Source organism: Indicator indicator, chromosome 18 (genome assembly GCF_027791375.1).
Source record: "Indicator indicator isolate 239-I01 chromosome 18, UM_Iind_1.1, whole genome shotgun sequence".
In the NCBI taxonomy this organism is placed as follows: Eukaryota; Metazoa; Chordata; class Aves; order Piciformes; family Indicatoridae; genus Indicator; species Indicator indicator.
In genome coordinates, this window is record NC_072027.1 from 6,640,253 (window position 1) to 6,655,420 (window position 15,168).

The 15,168-nt window shown below is 38.4% G+C and overlaps 1 protein-coding gene across 1 annotated transcript; it reads left to right on the plus strand.

Moving 5' to 3' along the window:
• The first annotated feature begins 808 nt into the window (after window positions 1-808).
• UBLCP1 (ubiquitin like domain containing CTD phosphatase 1) lies at window positions 809-11,824 on the plus strand. The gene is made up of 10 exons (XM_054389086.1): window positions 809-962; window positions 1,344-1,435; window positions 1,849-1,934; window positions 2,020-2,135; window positions 3,247-3,345; window positions 4,273-4,310; window positions 6,466-6,564; window positions 7,355-7,471; window positions 8,786-8,913; window positions 10,839-11,824. Exons 1-10 carry the CDS (start codon window positions 809-811, stop codon window positions 10,864-10,866), a joined length of 957 nt encoding a protein of 318 aa, XP_054245061.1. The 3' UTR covers window positions 10,867-11,824.
• The last annotated feature ends 3,344 nt before the right edge of the window (window positions 11,825-15,168 follow it).

A 15,168-nucleotide genomic window follows, 5' to 3' on the forward strand; every position in this document is an offset into this window, starting at 1 on the left:
TTTTCTGCTGTGTTTAATGTAGGACTAGACTGTTAAATACAATTTGTTTAAGTGATGCTGTGGAAATTAAAGATAGTATAATTATGGTTGTTTTGTCAGCACGACAATGAAAGTGCAGTTCTTACCATGTAATTGCATGGTGTAGGTGTGTATTTTGGCTTTGTTCTCAAACTCACACTTTGATGTTGCTACAGTGAGACATGACCTGGGGTGTGTATTATTGCAGGTATTGCACCCGGAAAGTGATTAGAGAAATGCAATGCTAAAAATGCACTTTTGAGTTCAGAACTGTTTTAATGGGTTTTTTTAATCTATATTTCAGGTATTTCATGTCTGCTGTTTTGTTGTTGTATGTGTAAAGATATCCCCATGGCTGGTTTGGTTGCGTAATTATTGCAGAGGACATTTCTGAGCTTTGAAATGACTTTTATGATACTGCAGTACTCTGCTTGGGTGCTGGTTGTGCAGTGAACAGGCTGTACCTGCACAGAACACAGCAAATGAGCATATGCTGGAGCAAACAGTGACTGTGACATTGCTAAATACACTGAAGTGGAACTCGGAGCCCCAGTTTTAGTGCTATTCTTTCTCCCTTACAGTTTCAACGTTTTATCAACACATTTATCATCTGCTCACGCAAAACAAACAGTTCTTTGGTGTACAATCAAATAAATCAAAGCCACTTTGAACAGGCTGTATGGTTTGTCATCTGGAAAGAGCAATTCTCCTATTTCTGCCTTACTTGACCATTGTATCTTCCTCCTGCAGAATATTTTTCAGAAAACAATACTGAACATATGCGTCAAGGATGTCTCTCTCTCTCATAATAAAATGGGGTGGACAGGAGTATACAATAACCTCACTATCAGAAGAAGACACGGTGTTGGATCTGAAGCAGTCCCTTAAAGGCCTTACAGGAGTGCTACCAGAGCGTCAAAAACTACTTGGACTTAAAATGAAGGGTAACTGTTCATATTAATTGTTTGTTGTGGATGTGCCTGAGATGTTTTAAGGACAAACACCCTCTAAACCTAGCCAGGATGTGTTTACTAACAGGCCATCTACCTCCCAGATCTAGCTTTTGAATGAACATAGGAATGTTACACATCACTGGGTATTGTTTATTATTGATACATTTAATGGCTGACATCGAAGTGCAACAAAGGTAGGTTAAAAAATTAAATTGCTGCTAGCCAGACAAGTGATGTGTCTGTATAGGGATACAGTTTGAGATATTCTGGTGTTTGATGGGTAGCTTGTCTCAATCAAGCATGAAATGTGTTGACAAATTTCTAAAATGTCACTACCCTAGTAATAAAAATAACCATCTGCTCACATTATAGGCAAACCTGCAGATGATGATGTTAAGCTTGGAGCTCTCAAGTTGAAACCAAATACTAAAATTATGATGATGGGCACTCGTGAAGAGAGTTTGGTAAGTATTTTACTTGTTTGTTAGCTTAAACAGGAAAAGTGCTTATGTATGTGTCTCCTCCTTATGATTTTAAATTTTTAATATTCCAGTAATCGTCTGAAAGATGATAATACAGAAGATTTCTGTTGGTATTTATTTTCCTAGGTAAAGCAAATTTTTCTGAACTCTGGTAGCAGTGTAGTCATTCAACTCGTGTCATTCTGAGCTTAAAGTACAAACCTATTACTATGATGTTCACTGACTTCTCAAAACTGAACAGCCTTTAGTATACTTCAGTAATTCTTTCCACTGATTAAGTGAAATCACTTTGGTTAAGTAGTATTTTGTTTTTCTGTAACATGCAGGAACAGAAACAACACCCATTGTTGTTTTCCTTCAGTGATCCTGGTTATCTTTTCTTATTATTCCTCTAGGAAGATGTCCTTGGACCACCTCCTGATAATGATGATGTTGTCAATGACTTTGATATTGAAGAAGAAGTTGTGGAAGTAGAAAACAGGTTCGAAGTTGTAGCTATTAAAAGCCAGTCTTGTTACTGAATGCACATTATGCATTGTCACTAACTTCTTGCACTTTTCCATTAGGGAAGAAAATCTACTAAAAATTTCCCGCAGAGTTAAAGAATACAAAGTGGAAATTCTGAATCCTCCTAGAGAAGGAAAAAAGCTACTAGTGTTGGATGTTGATTATACACTATTTGGTGAGATTTCATGCAACTTGTGGGGTTTGTTTAAGAGTTCTTTTTACTTGCCAGTTTATCTTTCTTGATTTTTGGATGGCAAATCTACGTCTGTAACTTTGGTATATGTTGTGCTATGTAAATTCTGCTTTGTAACATCTTGGGGTCTTCTGCTCATAATTTAAAAAAGCATTGGGGTTGTGTGTTGGTTTTTTTTTGGTTTTTTAAGAGTTGTGTATTGTTGATCTTAGTTCAGCTTTCTGCAAGGAGACATCAAAAGGAACAATTTAGTATTCTATCCAAATAATCTTTCTCTTTACCAACTTGTATCTTGGACAAGATGGCACCAGGGCAAGATAATGTAAAATAACAATCTTGGTCCATATCTGACTGACTCCACTTCTAGAGGGCATGAGAGAGCAGCTTCAAATTTTATTTCCAGATTGTTACTAAACATTCTCAAAAACATGTTTTACTTGAAAATTCTCTCAGACTGGTTTTTTTGGAAGCCAGAATTTTCCTTCTGACTTAATTTTCTGGGATGTCGGTGTGTCATAGCAGCTTAACTATAAGCAGTAAATCATAGCTTGCCTTACTCCTTTTCCTTAGCTTTCCCTTTTGATGAGATTTGTTTACAATCAGATCAAAATTCAACCTCTTACTGAGTCTAAAATTTTTATTTAGGGTTCTTCTGCTAGCAGAATTTCACAGAAAATTTCTAATTTGAGCAGGCAAAATTTGTGTGCCTGAATTAAGCTTGATGTATGCTCGCAAAATTAACTGGGCTAGGTTTGAAGGAATCTTTTTCATATCTGGGCTGTTAGAAATTTGCTAAGGTGTTCAGATAGACTATTTGGTCTAACTCTTCAAAGGTACTAAGACCCACAGATCTCTGGTTTAATTAGTTAAGTCCTCAAATACCTGTACGGATCAACAGATAAATAATCACTATGCTGCTTCTCTCCACCTTTAAAAATGGGAATGGTAGTTTGATATGAATTCATTCATGATTTCAAAGTGTCCCAATACTCCCCTCACGAAGCTCCTCATGTCTCTGGATGGGTAAGAAAGTCAGGCTGAACTTTAGCAACTTAACTTAAACTTTACAATTAATCGTTTCTGTTATTTTTAGACCACAGATCCTGTGCTGAAACTGGAGTGGAACTGATGAGGCCATACCTTCATGAATTCCTGACATCTGCATATGAGGATTATGATATTGTAATTTGGTGTAAGTTTTGTATCCAATGCATAAGACTTTATTGTAAATTGGTTTTGCGAGCAGAGACTCCAGATGGGAGTTTTCTATACTGCATTTTAGTGTGAATCAGGAGATCTAAAACAACACATGAGTGCTTAGCTGTAATATATTGAGCAGGAATGTTCACATTATTCTTAGGTGAAAAATCACAACATGCTGCTCACACGAATGGGTCTAATCATAGTGTAAAGCTCAACATCACTTTACTGAATGTCACTTTGTACAAACAAACCAGTGCCTGAAGTAACAAAATTGTATAATCAACATTCAAACACCCTTTGATAGCCATCTTTACAAATAATCCGATCCAGACAATATGTGGTGAACTGCCAAATGAACCAAACTCTTCTGTCTGCAGAGATGGTTGGTTATTTGCCTTTGCATGCTGTTTCACTTCCTGTCCAACAGCTGCAGAATAGACTTTAGCCAACGTAGGCTTTAAACCACATTAGACTTGTATTACAAAATTGCATTTTCATAGGCTGGAACAATGTTTCTACATTTTCTTCCATCAGTGGGCAATGCAGGTTGCCCTTTTCAGGTCTGATGTGTTTGTATCATTGCTTCCAGGAGAAAATCCAGAACAGGCAGTATGGTTACTCAAAGCACACTTCTTATGGCCCTGCAGACTGTAGTTCAGTAGCAGCTGATCTAGAAAATGTTATAAATGCATGCAGTGCTTTATCTAGCTGTTCATTTCAAAAGTAAGCTTTTCTAAATAAAAATAAACTTTCTTGAGGGAAGACTGTCTTCAAGGCAGTGAGCCATAAAAGCTGTATCAAGGATGGATCTTTCTAAAATTAAATTTGATATGTTAAATTCTTGGCTTGTTTCTTTTTTTGCCTGGCAGTGATTTATTCTGATTCAAGTATTTCTGTTTTCTCCCTTTTGTTCCAGCTGCTACTAATATGAAGTGGATTGAAGCTAAAATGAAAGTAAGTTGTTCTGAAAAACGTGTAATTTGTTTCGAGTCTTGAGTAGCTGTTCATAGAGCTGAACTCATGCTCACTGTTAGAGAGAGGGTTAGCAGCTGGGGAGGTTGTATGAATCAAAGCATGAGGTTTTTTAACCTTCCTTGTCACTTTAAATTATCTCTGTCACAAAACTAGATTAAATCTAATATTAGCATTCCACACAAACTATCAGCAGTAGGTGCTAAATTTAGCAGAACTAAACACAAGTCAGTACCTGCTGAAACTTGGATTAGTCACGCAGCCTTCACAGTTGCTTTCATCTTACTCTAATTATAGAGTCCTAGTCTTTAAGTGTAATACTTTTTTTTTAAAGGAGCAAACAGATGTGGCAGGCTGGAGTAGGTTATCAAGAGGAAGCTCTTTTCATATTTATCTTGTACCTCATGCAGCTGTGTGATTCAGTTGCTTCCTCTGCCTTGTTAAAACATCCGTAAGAGCTCTTCTTTCAATCCTAGTCTCTTCCGTACCTAAATTGGGCAACTAGCCAGTTTTGCACAGCTGACTTGGTGGTAAACATATTTACAGTCAGGCTTAGCTGTAAATCTAATGAGCTTACTAAGAATTGCTGTATTTGTGGTTGGTGGGTTGGTGTTTGTGCTTGTAAATCAAAGCTTGTTCCCTTTTCTGGGAAAATTTTTCCAAATTTAAACATTTTTACTCGACATTTTTTCAGGTTTTAACAGAGCAAAACACATTTTCTGGTCTTCTCTTGCTCAAAATAATAAATTACTATAATTCTTCTAAGCAAACAAAAATGTGTCAGAGTGATCTCAGAAACGAGAACCTTTCATCAGAACTATGAAGTGGAGTTAGTGCAAGTAAAATCAGTACTGAGCTCTGCAAACATTGCCCTTCTTGTGGCAGTGTTACATGTTGTGTCTGTCAGTGTAGTTCTAGGACTAACCTTATTGCAAAGCGTAGTTCAAAACTGTGCTGGTTCCCCTGCCCTGGTCACCTTTCTACATTTAGTAAGTCACATTTCCATCCTTTCATATGTTAATGAATTACAGCCTTTCTATGCCTACTCTGGGATCTTGATCAGTTTTGATTCCCACCACTAGAGGCCAACTGCTGTTTCTCCCTAAACTGACAACACCAGGAGTGCTTACCAATAGAAGTATATAATTTGCATAAAGGTTTTTGTTTTAAGCTACAAAGCAGGAGCAGCATTAAGAAGGGAGTATCAGATAACCAAGTTTAATCTCTCATTTACCATGTATTTATGCCTGGAATTCAGTCTAGAACAGCTAGTTTTTGCAGTGCAACAGAACATTCACCCAAGTAGGCTCTTCACTTGCAAGATAGACTTTTACATATAAAAGCAAATCAGTTCCGTGGCAGCTGGACATTTGCAAAAGAGCTATTGCAGTGGACAGCTTCTCCTTGTTATGCAAGCTTTGCATATTACTGCTGTTGCACACGCCAAAAGTAGTCAGCAATATCTATGTTAGGACATGGCAGCAGATTTTGCAGCTTTAGAAAGGATTTGAAATGGAACTGAAGCTCTCATCTAGTCAAAGTTTTTATTTCCGAAAACTATGTTTTCCTTCAAGTCTTTATTTCAGAAGTTATCAAACCTTTAGAGTGCAAACTGACACATTTCTGACTAACTGTCTCTCTTGGACATGTGTAAGAAGAAGCTGCAACTATGAACTGTTGATTTAGGTTTCATTTTTTACTGGGCAGTGATTTGTTGCAACTCACTGGAAGGCACAAGTAGCAGGCAGGACCCAGTTGCTATCCTTGCTATAGATACTGAATAGAATTAAGGCATGTAGGACTACTGAAAGATTATGCATGAAGGTATGGAGCAAGACCTCTGTGTTTTGCCTTTTCTGCAGAGTTGCTTTGATTTTATGCTGACATTAGTTTCAGGTAGTAAACACTGAGAAAATAAATTCCTACCATGCTTTTTTTTTTTTTTCTGTTGGCAGAATGGTGTACTTTTATGATTCTCATTGGGTAAAAATAAATTAACCCCCCTCAGTTCTTCCTGTCTCTGGTAATTCTCAGCAGCTCAACCTTTGATAAACAATGTATTATAATTGTGGTTCTAGTTGTACAGCAGTAAAACTGTCACGAGTGGAAGCTTTAGTAATAAATCTTTGTGATGCAGGAGCTCGGAGTGAGTACCAATGCAAACTACAAGATAACTTTCATGTTGGACAGTGCTGCCATGATAACAGTGCACACACCTAGAAGAGGACTGATAGATGTAAGCACCTATTTTTCTTTGATCTTTTTCTACAGTCAACTGACATGTTATCATGCCCCCTGGAAATATTCAAAAATAAAGTTGTGCTGGAGCTTCCATGCAAGAAAAGTGTAAGAATCTTGGAAGCATAGATTTATTTTTTCCTACTGAAATTCTCTATCTATTTTTGAGTAGTACGTTTTGATAACACTGCTCTCAAATCAAATAATAAATAACAGTTGCAAGAAAATTTAGTACCAAGCAAAGAATATTCTTGAGTCATGGGGATATTTAATCACAGAATATATCTAGTTGGAAGAGACCTCAAAGATTATCCAGTCCAACCTTTAACCCAGTACTGAAGGGTCAACACTAAGCCATGTCCCCATGTGCAAGGTCCACAGCTACTTGAATACCCCCAGAGATGGTGACTCCACCACTGCCCTGAGCAGACCATTCCAATGTTTGGGAACCCTTTCTGCGAAGAAATATTTCCTAATATCCAGCCTGAACCTCTTCTGGTGCAGCTTGTGACCATTTTCTCTAGTCCTGTTGCTTGCCATCAAGGAGAAGAGGCTGGCTCCTTCCTCACTGCAGCCTCCCTTCAGGTAGTTGTAGAGAGCAATAAGGTCTCCCCTCAGCCTCCTCATATCCTTTCCTTGATTAAATCCCCCAAACATGCTGAGTTTTCAGCAAAAGAATACAAGTGTTTTTTATTTGAGCTTGGACTCAAGTTCCTATAGACTACTCTTTTTGTCTCCTGTATATGATCTCATTTACCCCAGATACCTTGAATGTGTTATTTTTGCAGGTAAAACCTCTTGGTGTTATCTGGGGAAAGTTTTCAGAGTATTACAGCAAAAAAAATACTATAATGTTTGATGATATTGGCCGAAACTTCCTCATGAATCCACAGAACGGACTCAAGGTACTTTGAAATGGAATTTTCATTTATGACTACTTTTTGTTGTACTTCAAGTAGTACTTTGCTGTATGATAAAGAAAAGCTAGTGTGAACTAGCAAAGATACAGATTTTATTATATTTTATTTAGATTGCCATTTTTCTGAACTAACATTTCCTTTATAATAGTATTAAATAAACCGTTTCACTGTTAAGTGAGGTTTTAGGTTATTACCAAAAATCAATGAAATCATGATTTCTGCTTAAATTGTACCTCTGAGCCGTAATTGAGCTGGGCATTGCAGACAGGCACCATTAAAATACGTGATGTTTGATCTCAAGAGTGGTGTTATTCAGAAAACAACAAGTGTCAGTAAGCCAGTATAATAGCAAGAATTCTGTTTTGGGAAATAATTAATACCTCAAGCCATTTTGACTGCAAACATTTTGTTTTGTAAAACTGTCAACTAGTTCATGCTGTTACCAGTGCTGGTCCTAAAAAAGGAGAACAAAACTTAATGTTTAACTTACATAAGGGGACAACAGGATGGTACTAAAAGAACCCTCATAAATTTATTTGAAAAAGCAAAAGTAATTGTTTTCAGATGCAGAAATCCAAGATGATGTTTCTTTGAAAGATTCCATGATTTGAAGGTAGCAATTGATGAGATCTAGCAAGATGATGTTAATTGAAACTGTACAGCATTAGGAAAACCAGGAAGAGCAGAAATTTCACAGGGAAAGGATTATTCATAGAGCTCCCTCTAGCTCAGGTTTGAAAAGCGTTCATCAAGATGTTAACTGAGCTGCAGACAAGGATGGTGAATCACTAGAACATGGTACAAGTATAATGTATTCCAAGCTTAAAGCAGTTGTCAGATAAGCTTTACTTTTGACATCTCTTGTCACAGAAGCTATGACTGTAGTTAAATGCTCTTTGTTGAAAAAAAAAATTGGTTCCACATAACTCATAAAGCAAAGCTGGAAACCCCTCATGTCTCCTGCAAAAACATCTATCAAATCATACTAGAAGACAAGGCAGTCCATTCCAGATTGTATTATTCTGTCTGAAGAAGAGGGGAAGGCTTAAAGAAGTTTAAGAAAAACCAGCTTTCTTATGGTGGGCTTGCACAGCAAAAACCTTACAGTCCACTTTGCATGAATTACAAGACAGATTGGATGTGTTCACTGATGGAAAAGGTTTTGCTCCCTCTTACCTAAAAGAGGTTATACCTTAGCATAGTACTGAAAACACATTTTAGTTGGGTGGTATATAATAGAGAATCAGAAGCATTTTTCTTTGAGCAAATGGTTATACTCAGTTTGTTTATTTTGTATAGATAAGGCCTTTTATGAAAGCACATTTAAATCGGGATAAAGACAAGGAGCTTCTAAAGCTCACTCAGTACCTCAAAGAAATAGCTAAATTAGATGACTTTTTGGAGCTGAATCACAAACATTGGGAAAGGTAAGAACAAAGTCTAAATTGTTTCTTCCTTCTGTCCCTGACCCACTGTGTTTTGCTCGAGGTTGTACGTACAAGGGCTGGAAACAACTGAGCTGAACTTTGACATTACTCGCAGTTATAAAGGTTGTTTAGTTTGAGTAGAACTTTAATAAAGCTATAGTGTTTGGGCTGCTGCCCTGAAATAAGATTTTGACAGAATGGATTTTATTTTATTTTATTTCTTACTTCTCCAGTATTCAGGACTGCCAGTTGTTTTCAGTGAAGCAATTATGCTTCCTAAAGGGAAAGAATGTTTGAAGGAACCTGGTTCCTGGAAATCTCTTGCTTCCTCCACTATTAGAAAGTTTCACTGTCAGTTGAGATCTCAAGTCCTTTGTTACAGGGCAGCTTTTGGGGCAGTTACTTCCAGCAGGTCTAGGGAAGTTCTACCTCTCTACTCTGCCCTGGTGAGACCACACCTGGAATACTGTGTCCAGTTTTGGGCTCCCCAGTTCAAGAGAGAGAGACCTGCTGGAGAGAATCCCAACGAAGAGCTACAAGGATGATAGGGGACTTGAGCATCTCCCCTATGAAGAGAGGCTGAGATCTCTGGGGTTATTTAGTCTTGAGAAGACTGAGAGGGGATCTCATCAATGTCTATAAATATCTGAGGGGTGGGTGTCAATCAAGTGGAGGGGGTCAGGCTCTTTTTGATGGTTCACAGTGATAAGACAAGGAACAATGGGTTCAAACTTGAACATAGAAGATTTCAGCTCAACATGAGGAAAAACTTCTTTCCAGTGAGGGTGACAGAGCATTGGAGCAGGCTCCCCAGGGGGGTTGTGGAGTCTCCTTCTCTGGAGACTTTCAAAACCCACCTGGATGCATTCCTGTGCAGACTATCCTTAGTGATCCTGCTCTGGCAGGGGCGTTGGACCTGATGATCTCTTGAGGTGTCTTCCAACCTCTGATATACTGTGATACTTGAGAGATTTGAAGTGTTACAGTGTGGTTCTCAGGTGCTATACCCAGGTTGTGTGGTGTTCAGTATTTGTCAGCTCTGAAATGTAAGCTGCTGTGTTATGAACAAGAGTTTTCCAAATGCTTAGGGCACCACTTACCATCCTAATTCTTGCCAGAGAATGATTAGATGAAGTGTTTGGGTAAAATTCTTCTTAATGTTTTTATGCAACAGCCTGAAGTTTCAATACATGGAAAAAAACATGCAATATGCTATTTGAAAACATTCTTTGCTTGAAAGAACAGCTTGCAAACCCGATGCAATTTTCTTTCTTGTTTCTGATTAGAACAGAAAGTCAAATACTAGAACTTTAAAAGCAGTGACGTTCACTGGCTTTTTCACACTGTCAGTTAAATTGGTTAGAGTTTTTTCTGCAGTATTTCCAAAGGCTTCATTGTCACTACATAGCCAGATTGCTCCAGCTATAGCAGTAAGAGAACTGTGAGATAAGAAAGCAAACATTTTAGAATAACTCAGTCTCTAAAGTAGCTTTGGAGGGCTGTTCTTCTTAGGTTATGCTGGATGACTGCTCATTAAAGTCTTGAATTTATTTGAAGGAGTGCCATATCTAATGGGCCTTTTTATCTTAAAGGTTATAATAGCTGCTCTTCCAACAGATATAATGTTTAACTTCTTGGAATATAGCATGCTTGCATTTCCTTCCTCCTTTTTGTTTAAAAAGCCTAGTAGAGCCTTACTGAAAATCCAGCTTTGAATTACTGTAAGAGGATCTTCCATGGAATTGAATAGTATTGAAATAAAATAAAATCATATGTAGTATTGATCACATTTCTAATTTTGGATTATCAAGAAGGGGATTGCTAGTGAGAAAAGAAATCAGATTCATGCTCTGAGTTTATGAAAGGTGATAGCTATATTTGTGCCTACCTCTTCCTTGCAAACAACTGTCCCTTTGTTCTTTCAGGTATCTTTCAAAGAAGCAAGGACAATAACACTAATGAAATTGTGTGGCACTGAATTGAAGGGGACATAACTAAGATCATTGGACTTTTCCTTGCTTTTGTGCTAGAGTATAATAGTGCTGGACACTGGATCCAATGCCAGAACGACTGCTCTACTTGGTCTTCCAGTTGGTTGGTTGTGGGGTTTTTTAAATATCACAGCAATAAGCTCAAAGTGGGAGAAACAAGTCAGTTACTTTTTCTTGCATTCAGGTCTGGTGTTACTACTTAAAATACTTTCCTCTCCTTTGCTGCTGAAGTACAACCATAACCATTAAAGACCAAAACCATTCTAAAACTAGAAAAAAAAAGGTATTTAGACCAAAAAAGTTGAGAAAGGAGCCATCCTCAGCAGTGTATGAATTGTGTAAGTCCTCTATTCCCTCCATCTTTAGAAACAATCTCCCTTTCCCATTCCAGTATTTAAGTCTATAAATTACAAGTTGTCTAAGTTTGGTATGTATTAGTATGTCAGTGTTTCTCTGTGCAAGACAGTAAGATGGGAAAGTACCACCTCTGTGGCTGATTTACCCCAATATGTGAACTTGTACTATAAAGCAGTGTTTACTGGAAAACAAAAGATTGAAGTTTGCAGGAGAGAAACCCACTCTTGTTTGGTAAGTGAAAAGCAGTCTGCCTGAAAAATTCTCCTATGTCAGATAAAGAAGTTTAAACCTAAGATGGGAGAGTCTGATTCCTAACAAAGCATGATCAAAACCCTTGTTCTCTTCTAGCTAAACCTTGTCGAAGTGCAAACACTGTGTTTAAATACAACATTCAGCCATACTGTTCTTAAAAGTATCATTTACTTGCGCTGCTTATGCCTGCACTATAGGAGTGTGATGTGACTGCTGTTTGGCATTACCAACACTTGTGCATTATGCAGTTCATGTATTTGAAAGAAATCTGACCCTTTCAAAGGAAAATGGTATATATTGTTCTTAAGGAACTATAGCAGCTGTGTAAATAATAAATACCTTTTTTTTTTTTCATAATTTGTGTCCTGTGCTGTCTTCGTTGCCTAGTTTCCATAGCAGAGAAGCTGTTGCTAATCTTAATTCAGGAGGGTTTGGGGGTGTTTCTTTGGATTCCAGAGATACCAGCCTTGCATTAGTAGTTAAATGAGAGCCTGGTGTGTGCCTCTGCAGATCAGGGCAGCGGTGTCGAATAACGAAGCGCCTGGCTGCCCAGGAAAGGAACCTTGACAGCAAATGTCAGCATGTCAGGACAGCAGACACAAATGAGCTGTTAGGATGAGCACATTAGGCTCCAGCTCAGTGGCTTGTCAGAAAATATACAGTTTCTTATCCACTGTTCTTTCTGGTGGAGTGCCAACCCAAGCTGTGTTTTAGGCTAGTAAATCAGAAACCTGATGCATAAAAATCTTTTGGGATTGAGGATGAATTTCTGAGGTTTTGTCTCCTAGAGCTGGTTTTTGAACTAGAAGGCTAACTCACACATGTACATGCAGTGCAGGTACAGTCCCCTACATAAGAGCAGTGATCCTTTACCTAGAAAGGCTGCAAGAACATGGATACTGGAATAGAGAACTGATAAATGGCAATATGCCAATATTGGTATAGAATACCTTTCAGTTTGAACAAGTGAACGAAGCCAAAGCATTGCACTAGAATCACCTGTAGAGTTTAAACTGGCCAGGCAGAGACAGCAGAATGAATGGAATGTGTTTAAACACGTCTGTATCTTTTTGCTGAAAGCTGGCATACAAACAAAAGTTTTTCTGCAATATGCTTTTCTTTTGCTTTATAAAAGGAACATGATTTAAAAAATCCAAAGCTTTTTTGTTTTGTTTTATCTCAGTGACACTGGGGTTTCATTCCAGAATTCCAAAATATTTGCTGATCTGAAATAGATGCATGCTCCCCTTTCAAGTATTTTATAAGCTGAACTGGAATATATGAGAGGAATTAAGACAACTTCATGAACAAGTCCATAGTCAGATGCACTAAGGGGGATAGGAAGGTCTAATACCTAGTGTGAGGTGTCCCTGCCCATGGTAGGGGGGGTTGGAACTAGATGATCCTTGTGGTCCCTTCCAAGCCTGACTGATTCTATGACTCTAATATCCTCAGTACAGGAACTGCAGGTGTTCAGGAAGATAAGCAGGGCATACACAGTGGCCAAGCCTGCGCACTTCCCTTTAACCACTGCTGGGTGGAACTTTGGCCAAAGCAGCGCAGCTCTTGTGTTTGTACTATATGACTCCTCTGGGCTATACATACAATGATTATGTGCCAAACTACCAGAATTTAGTATAATTGCAAGGATAAATGGCTGCTTTTCTGCTTAGCCCAAATAATAGTGTATTTGTTGCTCAGAAGTTCAGAGGAAAACACCTCTGCTTAATTTTTTCTTTCTCCTTTTTGATAGGGAGGGCATTTTTGACCTACTCGTATTTCCAAAGTGTGACTAAGCCTTAGAAATAGCCATCAAAGTTCAAAGCCTGATTCCTGTTAACATTTTGTGTTCTTTTAGATTATATTGAGGTCCCTGAGAAGTATTTCATCAGTGGCTTTCACAAGCTTTGTTACAAAATAGGATTAAAGCATAATGAAAGAGAGGGAATTTGTGGCTTAATTACAGAGCTCAATTTACTGTTCTAGGAAAGTCTGGAGAAGCATTAAATGGAGTCTGAAATACTCCAAATATTTTCGTGTGTCAGAGACTGTACTGGGAGCCCAGTACATGTCAAGTATTTTGTATACTGTTCTGTCTGATTATTCATACCAAAAGAAACAGTCCATTTAAAAATGAAGTTATTTCTGTAAACTCTGGATATCTGACAACCCCAATGCCTCACTGTGGCATGAATGCTCATCACTGGAGCTACATGGAGTGACAGCTGAAGCCAAGAACTGAACTGCAAATTCAGCTCCACAAATCCTGCTGCATGACTGTGAAGTCTACAGCTAGTTGCCAATTTTTATTCCTGATTTGACATTCAACTGACAGCAAGTGGATGCCAAAGGGTTTAAGACGATTTTCCACTCTGTCTATTCAGGATGCAGCCAAGACTGATGTGAGAAGTGCTGATCACTTTCTACCAATAAGATGAAGCCTAGGTTAAAAACTGCATTTCAGAAGGTCAAGAAAAATGCACAGTTCTGGCTCCCTAAAGCTGCTTGAAACAAGAAATGCTGAATGAAGAGTTGTCAGGGGGCAGAACCCTGCATTTTGTTATCAACATTGCAGCAGTGGTTGCTGGTGCTAGTCAGTATTTACATAGGCAACCACTGCCCCTCGTGTAGGGTGGCTGATGATCAAGATTTCAGTGAAAACAAAATGGTGAGGGAGAGAATAACAGAACTAGAAGAGAAAAACACTGGAGAAGACAAGGTACACCTTTCCAATGTTAGGAGTTTCTTGTGTAAGTAATATTAGCAATATCTTGAAAGACCCATAAGATACCAGAATAGTGTACTGTCATCTGCTTTGAAAGGGGTCCTCATTAACCAAGACATATTTTAGTTTAGAATCAAGATTCAAGGTCTGGAAGAACTGAATGGCAAGAAATGAGCAATTTGATGGGGCTAGGTTTTCCCAGACAATGATAAATGGCTCTGACGTTTGCAGTGCTAAATTTGACTCTCCTGGCTTTGTGCGCTGGACCACACTGTCCATCTTAGACCTGTATTTCCCAAACCAGCTGTACCCATGCCAAATCCCCCACACTGCTGTTATCTTTCAGATCCCCCCAAAATTACATAGGGCCTCAACCTCATCATTCATACATTAGCCCTTTTCTGCTGGCATTCTATAATGGAGGATTTCAAATGAACTATTTCTGTACTGATGAGCTTTCTCATGCATCCCTGAACTTCATTATTTATGCTTATTTATGAAGTTTGCTCATCTCTGGAGATCCTTTGATGCTGTATTGATATTCTGAACACTCAGGTGCTCATTTAGTTCTCGGGAGCCTGTGAAGAGCTTGGCATGTTTCCTTGCCACACACAGACACACACAATGCCACACCATTCTTTTCTATGTCTCTCCTAGCAAACAGTTTTTCCACCGATTCATTTGCTGTTAAGAAATAATGGATACACATCAAAGGGTGCTTGTTCTCAAGTTACATAATTGTCTGAGTACTATGGGTGGGGTGGTGGGCACAGCAGAGTGCATCATTAGCACTTGATTGAATGTTGGAGTGCTTTTTTCTTTCAACTGTTTAAGTTGGAATTGCACACACAACACCATTTCCCAAGGTGTTTATATATCAGAAAAGAGCAGCTCTTAGCATTTTCACCATGGCTGGGGCCAGGGTTCACT

Coding starts and splice junctions, on each gene's coding strand:
- UBLCP1 (XM_054389086.1), top strand. CDS start 809: ATGTCTCTCTCTCTCATAATAAAATGGGGTGGACAGGAGTATACAATA. Junction 1,436..1,848: donor GCACTCGTGAAGAGAGTTTG/GTAAGTATTTTA, acceptor TTATTCCTCTAG/GAAGATGTCCTTGGACCACC. Junction 4,311..6,465: donor GGATTGAAGCTAAAATGAAA/GTAAGTTGTTCT, acceptor TTTGTGATGCAG/GAGCTCGGAGTGAGTACCAA.